The 16,739-nt window shown below is 39.2% G+C and overlaps 2 protein-coding genes across 4 annotated transcripts; both read left to right on the top strand.

Annotated features, from left to right (window-relative positions):
- Positions 1-1,406, top strand: LOC136424409 (collectin-10-like). The gene is made up of 2 exons (XM_066413001.1): positions 1-376; positions 685-1,406. The coding sequence occupies exons 1-2, from the start codon at positions 52-54 to the stop codon at positions 693-695; spliced, it is 336 nt and encodes a 111-aa protein (XP_066269098.1). The 5' UTR covers positions 1-51; the 3' UTR covers positions 696-1,406.
- Positions 1,407-3,275: 1,869 nt separating this feature from the next.
- Positions 3,276-16,731, top strand: LOC136424342 (solute carrier organic anion transporter family member 4A1-like). Of its 3 annotated transcripts, none has more exons than XM_066412908.1 (15): positions 3,276-3,425; positions 7,223-7,434; positions 7,823-7,981; positions 8,607-8,682; positions 8,961-9,063; positions 9,215-9,354; positions 10,065-10,167; positions 10,419-10,540; positions 10,879-11,061; positions 11,726-11,827; positions 12,217-12,406; positions 13,229-13,364; positions 13,892-14,082; positions 15,148-15,212; positions 15,592-16,731. In XM_066412908.1, the coding sequence occupies exons 2-15, from the start codon at positions 7,225-7,227 to the stop codon at positions 15,846-15,848; spliced, it is 2,037 nt and encodes a 678-aa protein (XP_066269005.1). In that variant the 5' UTR covers positions 3,276-3,425; positions 7,223-7,224; the 3' UTR covers positions 15,849-16,731. The 3 variants fall into 3 exon arrangements, with proteins under 3 accessions (XP_066269005.1, XP_066269003.1, XP_066269004.1); XM_066412906.1 differs by lacking the exon at positions 3,276-3,425 and adding an exon at positions 5,890-5,971; XM_066412907.1 differs by lacking the exon at positions 3,276-3,425 and adding an exon at positions 6,017-6,107.
- The last annotated feature ends 8 nt before the right edge of the window (positions 16,732-16,739 follow it).

The following is a 16,739-nucleotide window of genomic DNA, read 5'->3' as shown; positions in this document are numbered from 1 at the left end:
CCCAGTGGTTACACGAAGTGGCATGAAACCTGCTATAAGATCTACAACTACATGAAGACCTTCGCTGGCGCAGCATCAGCCTGCCGTGCAGAAGGCGGTACCCTCGCCATGCCCCGCGACGCTGCCACCAACACCTTCCTGCGCAACCAACTGAGCAAACTTCATCCCTACTACTGGTTTGGCCTGAAGTACCTCCGCAACGAAGGAAAGTCTGTGTGGATCGACCGCACTCCCCTCGGGAAGTTCAACGCATACGATCGTGGCAAACCAGACGGCTTGGGAGACTGCGTTGCCTATTGCACCAGCACTAACCCTCCAAAATGGGGCAACGGACAGTGCTGGTGGAAAGCTGCCTATATCTGTGAATTCAGTCCAGGTACTTAAACTAAACATATACCCTTAGGTTCAAACGTTTCCTTCTTATCAAAATGTTGAAGCATCCATTTGAATACATTTGTTTTTCAAGCAGCTCAATTTATTTAATCATTTTCTATTAACACAATCTTTCCAACAATAATTGCACGTCTTGCGTAGCTAAAACCTATAGTCGTATATTTACCCTTGGTCTTATGGCTACCGCCATGTTGATTTGTGACGTCATAGGTCGTCCATCTTGGAACAACCAGCTGACCCATCTCGACCAATGGTAGAATGACTTGTTGTTTATTTGTTCGTTTTTTACAGGGCGGGGATAGACTGCAGGCCAGACTGTCACCACCACTGATGAAACGCGGTTCCATGACGATCCTCAGTAGAACTAGAAGGCCAAAGATTGAGGATGGAGAATCCGAGCTGTACGAAAGGCTCAAAGAAAAAAATAGAATAGGTTTTGCTATCGCAAACCTGTAACAAGCTGTAGACGTGAATTTGATATGTAATCTGTTATGTTGATTTATCAAATAAGACAAGGACATGCATATGCAATGACGTGCCTAAATGGCGCTGATATTACCAATTGTAAACATATATGCATAAAATGACACTACAGCTGACAAAAAAATATAATCAAAGAAAACCTAGATTCTTTTGTATTGTTTTGATCATCAGTTTGCTGAGTGGATTTCTGATGCAGAAATGTAAGAAAAGTGACAAGTAGATGTGAGTGACAAACTCAACCCAAGTGAATTAATTCTTTGATAATGTTGTTACTGTGTTGTTTTGTTTATCAAGAGATTTGATAGACATACAAACACTAATTCCTTAAACTTAAAATGAGTCTCTTAACTTTTGCATTCATATATATCAAGAAAATGACTGTTTGCAGAAAAAATGTTTAAAGCATTTATGATCGCTGTTAGACAAAACAATCGTGTTAAAAAAAATCTAGCTACATATCAAAGAACAAAAATGCAGATTTTTTGTAGGCATTCATCTAAATGGTGAAAAAATAAAGCGTTGTTATAATATCATAATATCATAATATCATCAATTCATAATATCATATCATAAATTCATAATATCATTATATCATAATATCATGACATCATAATATCATTAATTCATTATATCATAATATCATAATATCATAATATCATAATATCATATCATATTATCATAAATTCATAATATCATAAATTCATAATGTCATAAATTCATAATATCGTAATATCATTCATCATATCATTAATTCATAATATCATAATATCATAAATTCATAAATTCATAAATTCATAAATTCATAAATTCATAAATTCATAAATTCATAAATTCATAATATCATATCATCATGAATTGATAATATCATAATATTATGATATCATAATTTCATAATATCATAAATTCATACTATCATAATATCATAATATCATGATATCATAAATTCATAATATCATAATATCATAATATTATAATATCATAAATTCATACTATCATAATATCATAAATTCATAATACAATAATATCATAATATCATTTAAATTCATAATATCATAATGTAATAATATCATATTATCATAAATTCATTATATCATAAATTCATTATATCATATCATAAATTCATAATATCATAATATTATGATATCATAATGTCATAATATCATAATATCTTAATATCATAATATCATAATATCATAATATCATAATATCATAATATCTTAATATCATAATATCATAATATCTTAATATCATAATATCATAATATCATAATATCATAATATCATGATATCATGATATCATTATATCATAATATCATAATATCACAATATCATACTATCATAATATCATAATATCATAATATCATAATATCATAGTATCATAATATCAAAATGTCATAATATCATACTATCATACTATCATAATATCATAATATCAAAATGTCATAATATCATAATATCATAATGTCATTATATCATAATATCATAATGCGTGCGTGTTATTAAGTATATCATAATATCATAATATCATATCATGATATCATAATATCATAATTTCATGATATCATAATATCATAATATCATAATATCATAATATCAAAATATCATAATATCATAATATCATAATTTCATAATATCATAATATCATAATATCATAAAATCATAATATCATAATATCATAATATCATAATATCATAATATCATAATATCATAATATCATAATATCATAATATCATAATATCATAATATCATAATATCATAATATCATAATATCATAATATCATAATATCATAATATCATAATATCATAATATCATAATATCATAATATCATAATATCATAATATCATAATATCATAATATCATAATATCATAATATCATAATATCATAATATCATAATGCGTGCGTGCGTGCGTGCGTGTGTGTGTAGTCAGTTTGTACGTCGAAATTGCCTGGATGGATTGTCTTCTTACTTGGTTGTGGATAGGTCTTCTTGAGACCTCGTAATTATTAGATTTAGGGCTCCCTAGTGGCTTGCTATGGTACTGCAGCGGAACTTCCATGGTCATGAATTTTGAATGGTAGATAGCTCCTGGGAGGGACAGTTTGTTGTGTTTGGGTCCCCTGGCAGCCTTTTTGGCACTGCAGGAGCCGATTTCGCTTCAAACTTTGAAAGCGAATAACGGTTGACGGATCGTCATGATATTTGGTATGTAGATATCTTAAAAGCGACGATTGACAAGATCGTACGCTTATAATGCAAATCAGTAGTTATTTTGCATTATTTATGAGGAAAATTGGTAAAATTATAGGAAATGTATAAGATTACAAAGAGTAGTAGGGAACGGTGGCCATGAACTCCTGATGAACTCTCACCCACAGTTGACCTTTGTCTCAACAAGGAGGTTATCAACTTACTCCCAATCGGGGTCATAAGAAGGTCACTCTGGTCCGATCAGCCCATCACGGCCCGAGAATATGTGACAGGGGCTTTATTTGGAACATTCCAAAAGACTACTTTGACGGACATCGGATGTACCGGGCCGGGACGACGGTGAGTATCGTAGAGATTAGTGCATACCCACGCTAATATACGGTGATCATTCAAGCGTGATTGATAAACAGGTATGAATTGTATATGCTGTGGGTCTCCGACGTGTTTCATTCAAGGTCGCAGTACACAGTAAGTTTTAATCCGTTGACCTCAGGTCGTTTGTCACAAGGGCTTCTCTAGCTCTATTGAGGTCTCGTGGTCATTTCATGCGTCAATGTGTGTCAGTTTATGGTCCTAATAAATTATAGAATCTAGCCTCCACCAGGCCTTCCTACGCGGTGGTGATCTTAAAATTATGTACCAAGGGGGATAATTTAGGTCAGGAGAATCAGTCCGCGGAAGGTTAGGGCGCTGTCACACACGTCGTGCGACCATCGTACGATATCGATGTTGATGCGAAAGGATGGATTTAGAAGCAGGCTGTGCGACAAAGCCAACCACCGAGAAGGATAAAACACTAGCCTCCGTTGCAGGCTCTGAACCGGCTTTTTTTTGGGGGGGGGGGGCTAGATAATACACTTTTTGCAGCCAACCCGTAACTATCTAGCCGGCTGATAGTTACGGGGTTGGCTGATAGTTACCATCCTCGTCCACCAGGACCTTTCCGCTTGACGTTACATCGCTCGCGGAAAAGGCCCTGGTAACACGGGATGGCATCCGTGGTTTTTGCAGGTCGACCAGACTTGCTCATGAATAATTAATGAGCTAATCCTTATTTGGGATGATGGCAGTTGTAGCTAATGAATAGTTAATGAGCTAACCCTTATTTGGGACAAACGGCAGTTGTAGCTCATAAATAATTAATGAGCTAGCCGTAACACGTAACCTGATTGGTTGATAGCTTCCCAGCGTTCTTTGCGCGTTTGCTTCCGATGAGTGGAAGCAAATGGGTTTTAACCCCTCTGATTGGCTGAAGCTGTTTTGGAGGCTCGACCTGCAAAAACCACGGATGCCATCCCGTGTTACCAGGGCCTTTTCCGCGAGCGATGTAACGTCAAGCGGAAAGGTCCTGGTTGACGAGGATGATAGTTACGGGTTGGCTGCAAAAAGTGTATCATTTAGCCCCCCAAAAAGCCAGTTCAGAGCCTGCAACGGAGGCTAATAAAACACAGCCTTTTCTGTAGCAAGACAGCTGAACTTTACAGGACACATGCATGGCTGTCCCCGATATGACCCTAAGTTAGCAACCGTACGATGATCGCACGGCGTACGTGACCGCGTCAGGAACGCCAAACCCTGTTTACACAGGTGGCCAAACTCCTCAAGGTTATTCTCACTATTGCATGCCAGCGTAGCTAGTTTGGTAGAGACTACAAGAAATCCCAATTGTCGAAGCAGTCATTGACACTGTTATCAGTTTACCACGATGCTGCCAAAATGTTAGACTTTAATAGCCAAGTATCACTGCGCAAGTTGTTCAGCATTCATCCTGTACAATAACAGCCAACCACAGCACAGCCATTTGTTTACAAGTATCATTGAAAAGGCGTCGAGAGTGCTGACTGTTTGTTGGGGTCAGTGTTATAGTGTGAGGCAGTACAGCGCTAACTGCCAGCGGAAAAAAACAGGCTAATCATCCTAAGCAACTTCGATGTGTCGATATAGAGACACCTTTCTCCATCCAGTCACATTTCCAAGATCCTTATCTCTGCAATATGATTATGAGACTGGGTGCCATTCTGCAAGATGATAGTGCACGTCCATACAGAATGAGTCTGTGAGAGTCATTTCAGACCACCTCCAGTACCTATGCAGGAATACAGAGGATAGAATGGCCCTCCTGTAGCCCAGATCTTAACACAAATTGAACACAGTCTCAGACTCTGTGATCACTGATCAGCTTGGGCGAGCTGTGCATGCAGTTGTGATCAACAGAACAACACTGGTCGACCTGCGACGACTCCTTGTGGAAGAATAGCCAGGGGCTGCGTACCAAAACTGGTGACAAGCATGAGGAGGATGTGCCGGGCTGTGTAGTCAGTATTAAGCCACCCTCATCATAACTGAGGCTCCTTTACGCATTTTTTCTTTGGATGAAGACTACCCTTGGCTTTCATATTAATGTGTTTTGTTGATTCAAGTTTCACATCACCCTCGTACAAAAGCCACGTGCTACCAGCAGAAGACAAAATACCGAATTGAGCGTTTTACATTTAGTAGGGTAATTTGGGCACTTTTTTTATGAGACTCGCTCGCATAAGCAGGTCTGGTGCTCGTTGTATTAATTTACAACAATAATAAGTTAAGTATCATGGGAAAGAAAATCATAAAAGCTTTTCAATGATATATAAATCATTGAAATTGATCAAGAAACAACGGAGATATGATCGACCAAAGTTAAGTTTCCGAACTTTTTGTGCGTAGTTTATATTTGGTCTAAGTCGACCCCTGATGCTACTCAATCCCAACTCTAAGGAGAGACTTCATGTAAAAGTAGGTTGCTTTCCTCGACTCTGTAAGCCTGAATCGATTCAACACACGACAAGCCCACCCAGTGTGCTAGAAGCATTCAGCTGCAAGAAAACACATGAAAGGTCATCCGCAGGGTACGTAAAGGTCATGAGGAATGTCTGCCAAGTTAGTCCGTCGCCATCAGAATCACTGCCACTGAGTCGAGGTCGTGGTGAGAAAGACTCTGAGTGGCACTGTTGGTGAGAACGTGCATGCAGTGGTGAGCAGCAGGTAAGTGTATGAATAAATGCGTTTTTTTTTTTACCATGCCTGCGGCAAATATTTTCAAGCAGAAGCAGAAGATAATCTTCACCGCCCCCCTCCCCATCGGTCCTCACTTATTCGCATCTGTCGCCAATAGACGTATAACTGGATTAACAACATTAAGCTATGATTATAGATAAACTAAGATTACTCATTCGTTAAAGTGAAGGAATGCCATTGAGGGCTGAAGCAGTCGTGTCCTCGCTTCTTGTTTCTCTCAAGAACGTGCATGTGTGTGTCAATGTGTGTCACGGTGTGCCACAATTTGTGCGTCAGGCTCACGAGAGATAGACGACAGAAACGTGTTTGTTGATAAGGTGTTGCAAGTTGTTGCATGTATGCTGTCTGTGTCAACTGTGTTTTATGGTGTCGCTGGCCGGTTCAAACTCAAACTGGATTTTGTAAATGATCAGGGGTCTGTAATAGCCCTGTAAATCATAACCTACCTCAGTACGTGCCAAATATTTTAGAAGCAAGTAACCTAAACTAGGTCATATCCTACATAATAATCTAGGCTAATAATTAGCTTTTGGATATTACAAGGACGGTGTGGCACTGCACTCAATTTTTCATAGCTTACTACAGAACAAATATAGTATGTAGTGTACTGAGGAAAGTCGTGTAAATGCCTTTCCCAAGGGCACGACATCGGTGGCGTCAGGGGGATTCGAACCCGGGACCGCTTGGTTCTGGGCCGAACACCCTGCCGCTACCCTGCCACACGAACCCAGGATATCTAGACTATACTTCGGATATAATGTGGCTTGCTAGCCTAGAATATGTACAGGGTACAATCTACTAGACTAGTTTCTACCTGGGCATATCTCGCTATATATATTCTTACAGACAGCTTGCTCTACAAAACATACAAGGATAGGGGGTGATTCTGGTATCAGTTGTCTTCATCCTTTTCGTTACTTTGTAATATGTCGTGGTGTAGTTCACGCACTAGTCTAAACTTTGCATAGTCATAGTGGGAATTATGCAGGGGACATCATGATTGCGCCCAGTCACACATTTAAAGTTAGGTCTCCTAAAAAGAAATGTAGATTTTTTTCTTAGATATTTGTTCTTTTGTGCAGGTATGTCATTGAGAAGCAGTTTGCAGGACCTTCGCCAGGAGGCGCCTTCTGAGGACGAGCGCCCCCTGTCAGAAGGGACTACGCATGGCAAGGGACACGGGGAGAAAGAGGAGGGGCGGTATGGATTAGGCCGTTGGGCGCCGGACTGTCTGCAAGTGTTCAACTCGCCCCGATGGCTGCTCTTTTTAATGTGCATTCTTTGTGCCATGGAGGTTTGTATCAGATCCAAGTTCATTCAGTCTTTGAACATGTATTGTGAATGTAGCGGTTTTGTTCAAGAACTTTGAATGCTATTAAACGTTTATCAAGAGTTTAGTGATATCTTAACATAACTTCTAAGTTACTGCCGCAGTACAGATCTGAGTAAGCCATTTTACTATCTTTCGTACGCATGTACAGATGTCGACATGTAGGGAACTTTGACCTGTAACCACAATTCATCATACTGCACATGCGCATTTGGAATTGTCACCTTTCTCGGATTGAAATGGAACTCAAAGAAAAAGAAAATACTACAGAAGTATTTAAATTACAATAACTAAAGAAGGCAGAATTTGTAGAATTGTGTCATAAAGTGATGCTTTTTTTTATTTTCTATAGACTGGCATACTGTTAGGAGTCACACCTGGTGGTATATCCACTATCGAGAAGAGATTCGAGCTTCCCAGCACCAAGAGTGGCTTCCTCGTCAGTTCGACGGAACTCTTCGCCGTCATTACTGTTCCAATCATCTCCTACTTTGGCGAAGAATCCCACAAGGTCAGAATATGGACGAATAAGCTAGTTCGCGGTTGCTACTACGCATGTGCAGTGTCAAAGGTGAAGGCCCCGAGACGTAAACAAAACCCATTGGGGCGTTGTTATGCAAATCGAGACAATATCGAGGCGAGTACTGTTTACAAGTTGGGGACCTTCACCTTTGACACTGCACATGCGTAGCAGCAACTGTAAACTAGCTTATAGACGAATGTGTCATAAAGCAAGTGTTAAAAAAGGAATGAAAGAAAAGAATTACTTATCCATCGCCAGTTCAACTCAAGTCTTTGTCACCCGAGAAATGAGCAATCCATGGCTTCTGTGACATCACGTTATGCAGATAGAACACGTGACTTGGGTCATAAGTTGCAAAAAGTATATGCCAATCTTGCTCGTTGATGGGTGTTGTAAAGCCCCGATCTAGATTACTACTTTTGTTCCTCTTGCAATTAATATACTGACTTTCTATTTGTTTCCAATGCGGCGTAAATATATTCTCCAAGCAGAGGTTCGACATGTATCTATTGTGTATTATGTGATTGTAAACCTGCAGTAAATCAGCATTGGCTGCCATTGCACGGGTAATTTCTGATCAATAAAACCATTATATTATTATTCATTATTCCAGGGTCGCTGGCTTGGTGCTGGAGCAGTGTGTCTCGGGCTCGGCAGTATTTTGTTTGGCTCTCCTCATTTTATGGCAGGTAAAACATCTTAATACCTTTATTTCCACAAGAATACTCATAGAAATATTTGATATAGTCATTTAACAAATCGTTGAATGCCTTCAAGTCAATGAATTAGGCAAAAATTCCTGATGTTCTTAATATGCTCTTTTTTCTGTGGCAACAGCTTCTTTGTTCTTTCGGTGGTTTCACTATTTTGTCAACTCTTTTATGAGCTCACGTTTTATTCAGAAAGATCAGGATCGATAACTCAGTTCTTCGGCTGCGATACAAATTTTTATTGTGTCAACATCTAGGCCGATATGTTGCTGCTGGTACCAACATTTCCGAGTCTAGCAGCAATCTATGCACCTATTGGTCAAACGGAACAACCGATGAAGAGTGCTACACCAACGAGGGGTAAGGACTGAGTTACCTAAATAACATCAAGTATAGTATGTAGTGACAAGAATTTCGATTGTGCATTTTTAGATATTGTTACAGTCAGTACTAGACTGCATTAAACTCAAATTTAGCAATATAGACTTCTATATACATAAATGTTTTTCAGATACAGCCATATGCAGAATTATTTGTACGTGTTCATCGCAGCTCAGTTCGTCATGTCCTTCCTCGTCGGCCCCTTGTATACGCTAGGGATCACTTATCTGGATGACAACGTAAAGAAGAAAGTGTCCGGTGCTTATGTTGGTAAGTAGGAGTGGATAGTTTCATCAGGTTGGTAAGTCACTGAATAAAAAGACTCATTTTACACAACCAAAAGATTTATTCCACCGACCTTTCGATGACTATCTGTCACCTTCTTCAAGGCAGTTCTGACTGGTTCTGTATGTGTTACACTTCTGTACGTTTGGGACCGCATAGTGATGTCGTCCCCTGTGATTGTACATATGTAAATACTTTGCGTTTGGGAATGCATCTCATTATTATGTATAAGCAGCGATACCTGTGCTGCATCACTATGTGAACCAGTCAGAATTGCATTGGAGAAGGTGACAGATGGTCACCGAAACGTCTAAATAATCTCTTGGTTGTGTAAAAAGAGTCTTTTTATTCAGTAGTGTTGCTTTCCAGGTAAGCCTCTAGTTTCACTCCAATGTTATAAAACGCGATTTTCACAGTAATTTACAACAGGGTTTTCGAATTTTGCACATTCAAGTTTTTTAAAAGATGTGAAATATATGTTTTTAGATAAATTTACCATTTTTTTCTTAGTAAAAGAAAATAAAGTCAGGAAAGTTTTGAATCTCAGGATGGATTACGCATTATTATGGACTCGCGACACCACGTATATCTAACCTTTTTGATAGGTTAAAGGTATCTGGAAGCCTGTAGCAACCCCCGTCAAATCCGCCAAAATCAAATTTCAGAGACCCTACATTGTCTATCGTTCTTCCTAGGGATCCTGTATGCTTCAGCAACTGTTGGTCCTGCTGTTGGTTACGTCATGACCTCTCAGCTGCTCAATCAGTATATTGACTGGCCGGCAGTGAACGGTGACAAGTAAGTGTTTCCGTTCTTGTGTTTTTGGTGATGGCTCAGGGGCGAGGCCTTTTAAATGATATGACATAATATCTTGCACCTACTGAAGAATTACGCATCATGTGTAGCAGAATAAAAATTAAAGAAAGTCAGGACAATAATACACGAATATTGATTGTACATTAGTGTAATTGTTCCATTTTCTTAGTTTTCGTTATCTTTTTAAAGACTTGTAAATCAAAGTAACTGTAATTACTGCCAATTCTTTACAGTTCTGGTTTGACACCCAATGACCCACGGTGGCTAGGCAATTGGTGGCTCGGATACTTCGTATTAGCCGTCGTACCTCTTCTGGTCGCCATTCCGATGTTTTGTTTTCCACGAAAGCTACGCGGTGCGTTTTGTTATAATTGTGTTATTTTGTTTTGTTTTCATTATATGACATAGTGATATTTTGCTCGAATGTTAAATTTGCTACGCTGTTGTGTTGTTGTGAGTGTAAGTGTGACTGTGTATTGTGAGGTATGTGTAACCTAACTGCCATTTCTTTGCGTAACTCCCGTTAGATACTTCACTAGAGCACATTCTAATACAACTAGATCTGCAACATATCAAGAAATTATGTGTTTTTAAAGATTCTACTGAAGCGTCAGCCTTAAGTTTCATTTTGAACATTTTCCATCAGATGTTGCTAAAGAGTGACCATGCTTGACACATGACCTTAATTCTTAGGTCCCCGAAAGCACCCAGAAATATCAGAAGAAGAAACTACCGTTCCTAGTACCAACGATGTCAAGAAGGATGCATTGAAAGAGGAGGAACCCAGTCCGGCTTTCCTTTGTGGTGCGCAGGACTTCTGGTCTACCGTGAAGGATCTTGGGAGTAATTACTCCTTTGTGTGCTTTTGCCTTGCAGGTCAGTATCACCTCACCTATCCCTTGACCTCTTTTTCGGTCGTTAGGGGACCATGAATAGATCTTCCACCATCTTTCTCCGCCTCACTCTATCCTCTGCCACTCTCACTGCTGCCGCTAAGCTTAATCCTGTCCACTCTTTTATGTTGTCATCTCAACGTTTTCTCTGTCTTCCTGTCTTTCGGCTGCCTGGCACTGTCCCTTGTAGTATAGTTTTTGCAAACTCTGGTCAGCACGTATGTATTTATATGTAATGTTATGTATTGGAATAATGCAATGATGGCCACAGAAACTCAGGTATCCATGATACATTAGGCATTAATATTTGGGGTCTAAATAGATTGATGTTCAGAGATGGTCTAACGTTGATTCGGTAGTTATTACTCTAAAAGATAACCGTTCAGCCATGCCATATCCATTAATTGTAACGTATGATCTCGCCATATGTGCTAAACCTGATTATTATCGCGAGACTTGGTAAATCTCGGGAAAAAAAGATGGCGACCCTTGATACCACTGATGCGTCGCGATGATCGACAGGCTTGAATTATATGTTGATCTAAATTCACATCTTTATGTTTAAAAAAAAAAGAATGATTATCATGTACATTTGTCTACATCATGTGTATTCTTTCAAATCATATTTTTGTGATTTTCCATTTCAGGCTGTGTAGAATCTATAGTCCTGGCTGGAGCGATAGCGTTTGGGCCCAAGCTCGGAGAAACGCAGCTTGGACTCACTCCTTCAGAATCTGTACTCTATCTCGGTACGAATCCAAAAGTTGTTTATCTATGGTCAATCAGGCTATCTATATTAGATTTGACCAAATCATAACACCTACGGCTTGTCTACTAAAAACGGTAAGAAAATATCGAATCATTTGTTTTGACAAAAGTAAAGCTTAGGAGAAAGACTGCATTTCATGGTGATGTTTTTGTCCTAAAGTTGTGAGTTTTTTGTTTGTTTGACAGGACTGAACATAAAGCAACCATTTAAGAAAAAAATTAATCTGCTTTGCGAATGACGGATTATAGTTTGGTGAAAAGTTTTAGAACGCATCCGCCATCTTTCTTCAGCTCTGACGGTAGTCACGTGACATGAGAGTCAAAGGTCACACTAGTCACGTGACACACCACTCTTTTTTTGCTCGCATAGGACTGATGGGACTTCCTGCAGGAGCGATAGGCTCTCTCTTCGGCGGTTGGATCACGAAGAAAGCTGGAGGAGACTGCAAGAAACTACTCAAGATTGTGCTGGTTATCACCGGACTCTCCCTGCTGGGTCACTGCGTCTTTCTCGTGTACTGTACCACACCAGGTACAGCCACCTATCTCTACAGCAACAGGTAAAACCACTTCTTACATACGTTGATGAAGGTTAGACATCCAGGTAGTAAGATACGCCAAAAAATTACTCAAGCAACTGGATAAAATTTTGAGACTGTTTCAAAATTTTAGTTTAAAATTTTCAGTCAGACTGTTTCAAAATTTTATCCAGTTGCTTGAGTCATTTTTTTGGCGCACTTGTTACATGTTCATGTAATCACTAGGCAGGAGAATTTCAACGGGGGGGTCTTGGACCCAATGACGTCACTCCTCCTAGCCCCCCCTCCCCAGCTAGGCTACAGAATGAACATGTGGAGTCATATTTGAGCCGCTACTTGAATTTGGAGTTTAAACTAAGCATCTGTAGACCAGAGCACAACACCACTTTCGAAGATGTTACGCCTCTTTGAAGTATATAGGGTTCCTCGTATGTATTCTTGAAGAGTAGTTCATGAATTATACAAATGAGATTTGACCAACAGTAGACCAGAGTAGACAAACCTGGAATGACCTAGCTACGCATGTCTATAGCCGCTATGCATCAGTTCCTGATTCTCGCGAATGATTGATTGATTGATTGCTTTGATCAACATATTATTATGCGTACAGCACTTTCTCTCTGTCCGTGTGATTCTAACTAGCATGTGAGAAATGCATAACTGCAAAAATACAAACAGGCCAAAAACAACCCATCCTCGTGACATACACCTAGACTATCCTCTGCCATGACCCTATGACCTGAAATGTCTGTCGTATCTGATGACTTATTAGTTCTACCACCTTTGAACTCCTGTAACTCCCACAAGCCTGACCTTTGTGGTGACACTGTTTCTTCATTCAAGTGACAGCGCAAGTTGCTCAAAAGACTGTGGCTGTCCAGATTCGCTGTACGACCCCATCTGCGACAACAGTGGGATAGAATACCAGTCAGGTTGCCATGCGGGATGCACAGGCCTTAACCAGACCGGAACTACCTTGGTTTGTTTGTTTGTTTATTTGTTTGTTGAGTGACATATTCATAGAAGATACTGTATTATGCATTTTAAGTTCGCGCGGTTTTTATTTCGCGGTAGGTAGAAAGTGGACTGTTCGCGGTGGTTTTAAGTTTGCGTTTAAAACAATAGTAGCACTGCAGTCATAGATGGGGAAAATTTCGCGGTGTTTTTTTAGTTTGCACTGAAAGTTCACCGTGAAAACGGCGAACATAAAACGACCGCGAACATTTCTGCATTTACAGTATTAAGTAAGTTGTGAATTGATTTCTTTGAAAATTCATTATAATATATTTGATAAGTTGTGACTTGTGAATTGATTTTTCAAAAGTTTGGGACAAAATGCATACTGAGTAGTATGTGTAATATGCCAAAAAGAGCACGGCATATCTTATAGATGTAAATTTGTCCATTAGGCATATAGGCCGTAGAGGTATTTGTTTTGATATATTACAATATATTTATTAAAATATCCCGAATTATTATTATCAACATTGTTCATTATGTCGGTAGACCTACTTCAACTGCAGCTGCATCATGCTTGACTGGCTGAACGTCACTTCCGGTTCCGGGTCGGAAGCTGTGCACGGCCCATGTCCCGGTGGTTGCCCCGGTTACATCATGCCCTTGTTTCTCGCCTTGTTCGTCTTTTTGGGCGGGATGACCTCGGCAACTATGCCTCCGTACACAGCGACTATATTGAGGTAAGTAGAGTAGAGTAGAGTAGAGTAGAGTTAAGTAGAGTAGAGTAGAGTAGAGTAGAGTAGTGTAGAGTAGAGTAGAGTAGAGTAGAGTAGAGTAGAGTAGAGCACAGCTGAGCAGAGCAGAGCAGAGTAGAGTAGAGCAGAGCAGAGAAGAGTAGAGTAGAACAGAGAAGAGCAGAGCAGAGTAGAGTAGAAAAGAGTAGAGTAGAGTAAAACAGCGTAGGGCAGAGCAGAGCAGAGTAGAGTAGTACAGAGTAGAGTAGAGTAGAGTAGAGTAGAGTAGAGTAGAGTAGAGTAGAGAAGAGTAGAGTAGAGTAGAGTAGAGTAGAGTAGAGTAGAGTAGAGTAGAGTAGAGTAGAGTAGAGTAGAGTAGAGTAGAGACGAACAGAGCAGAGTTGTAGCCAGGTAGCTAATAGTAAATAGAAAATGTAGAATTCTATTTAAACAGATAGCCCTTTCCGCAGGGTATGAATGCCTGTATATCGAGCGTACATCGTAATTGAGTGACAGGAGGGCTTAGGCATGTGCCTGTAATGACCCTAAGAGTTTGTCCAGGCACACTGGGCCACCCTTACTCTTCACAATTGTGTGGCGTATCGGCTAGAACATTCGGCCGTCAAACAAGGGAACCCGAGTTCGATCCCCGCCGGGCTTGTCCCCAGACATGTCTGGACATGCGCCCGGATGTTGTGCCCTTGGAAAGCACAAATTTTCTCACTTCACTCAGGTAGCTTTGGCTAGGGACGTCCCTCGGATATGACGTTAAATGGAGGTTCGTGTTTGGGGAGAACCACATCCCGCGCACGTTAAAGAACCCACCACACCTTTCGAAAAAGAGTAGGGGCATGCGGTGTGCGATAATCCAAAATTTACAGTCTGGTCTGGGTTGACATCTTGAAAAGGTGTTAGTCTCCTGTTATGTCAACCCTTTCACAAATGTACTAAATCTAAATAAATAAATAAATTAATAGGTAACCTGGGTTATTCAAAACTTTCTCCAACTGAGAATGGGGTGCCAAACGGCTGGGTCAGTTTTCTAAAGTCTTTATTCTTTTTCTTTTACAGACTTGTGCCTGAATCTAGGCGGTCTTTTGCCCTCGGAGTGCAGTGGACCTTATTCAGATTACTTGGTAATCTTCTCCTTTATATCTTATCACGTCAATTTTATACCGTTTAAATTGAGATAGGCCATGTTGATTTTATATTAACCCCAAAACTGATAAAACATCGGCGGGACGAAACTATAAGCGCGCGCGGATGTCATGCATATAATCGAATCATCATGGCCTTATTGACTTCAGAAAGTTTTAACACAACGATGTTTACATCTGTGAATAGTTTCATCAGGTTGGTAAGTCACTGAATAAATAAGCAGCAACACCCGTGCTGCATTACTATGTGAACCAGTCAGAATTGCCTTGAAGAAGGTGACAGATGGTCACCGAAACGTGGGTGGAATAAATCTCTTGGTTGTGTAAAAAGAGTCTTTTTATTCAATTATGTTTATAGGTGGGCTTCCCGGACCGGTCATCTTTGGGTACATCATTGACCAGGCGTGTGTGCTGTGGCAGGACTCTTGTGGGGAGGTGGGCGCCTGTGTAGTTTACGACAGCAGCAAACTGGGCTTGTACTTGTTCGTTTCTTCAGTGGGCATACGGCTGTTGGCCATGCCCCTGTACATATCAACATACTGTCTGTGCAAACCAGTGACAGAAGAAAAGACAAAATCGCCTTCGGACACTGATGAGTTAGAGACAATGATATAGTCCTTTAAAAGTTGTATAAGCAATATCAAGGTGAATAAAGTATTTTAAAACTAATACTAACAATTGTGTTGTAATTCAAACTGTTATGTCAAATCTAAAATGTGTATCTTTGCTTTCCTATTTCTTTCATTTTATTGTGATTTCAGAATCGAATGTGTGATTTTTTTTATTATTTTGCACTGTTACTGATATTTTTGTGTTTATGTATATATTACTATTTTAATGCAATATATAATCTTAAACGTTGTATAAGCAATTTCAAGGTGTACAAATTCAAAATGTGTATCTTTGCTCTTCTTTTAATTTCATTTCACTTAATTGTGATTTCGGAATCGAATGTTTTATTTGTTCCTATTTTGCATTCTTACCTATATTTTTGTGTTAATGTATATATTTCTGTTTTCATGCAATCTTAGTCTTCTACTCTTTATATTAACAATGTCAAGGTGTGCCATTTTAACTTGTTATGTCAAATTTAAAATGTGTGTCTTTGCTTTTCTATTTTTTTCATTTTATTGTGATTTCGGAATCGAATGTTTGATTTGTTTCCACTTTACATTGTTACCTTAATTTTTATGTTTATATATACATTTCTGATTTCATGCAATATATAATCTTTTATACATTTATATATTTTGTACAAACAATATCAAGGTGTGCTTATCAACCTGTTATGTTAAATTTGGAATGTGTATCTTCGCCTTCTTAGTCCCTTTTTTGTTGTGAATTTGAAGTGGAATGTTTTGATCGGTTTTATTTTGTATTGTTCCTTATATCATATCTGCAATTTTTTGTCTCCCTGCACGTCTGGTCACACGACCATTGTGACCTGGGCTTTGGACCGACTTCCTTTCTTATTTACGAATAAAGAATGATTTTACTACTTTTGTG

The sequence above is a fragment of the Branchiostoma lanceolatum genome, chromosome 18 (genome assembly GCF_035083965.1).
Source record: "Branchiostoma lanceolatum isolate klBraLanc5 chromosome 18, klBraLanc5.hap2, whole genome shotgun sequence".
NCBI lineage: Eukaryota > Metazoa > Chordata > Leptocardii > Amphioxiformes > Branchiostomatidae > Branchiostoma > Branchiostoma lanceolatum.
This window is presented reverse-complemented; position numbering and strand designations above follow the sequence as displayed.

Coding starts and splice junctions, on each gene's coding strand:
- LOC136424342 (XM_066412906.1), top strand. Junction 9,064..9,214: donor GAGTGCTACACCAACGAGGG/GTAAGGACTGAG, acceptor AATGTTTTTCAG/ATACAGCCATATGCAGAATT. Junction 10,168..10,418: donor CCGGCAGTGAACGGTGACAA/GTAAGTGTTTCC, acceptor AATTCTTTACAG/TTCTGGTTTGACACCCAATG.
- LOC136424409 (XM_066413001.1), top strand. CDS start 52: ATGAAGACCTTCGCTGGCGCAGCATCAGCCTGCCGTGCAGAAGGCGGT.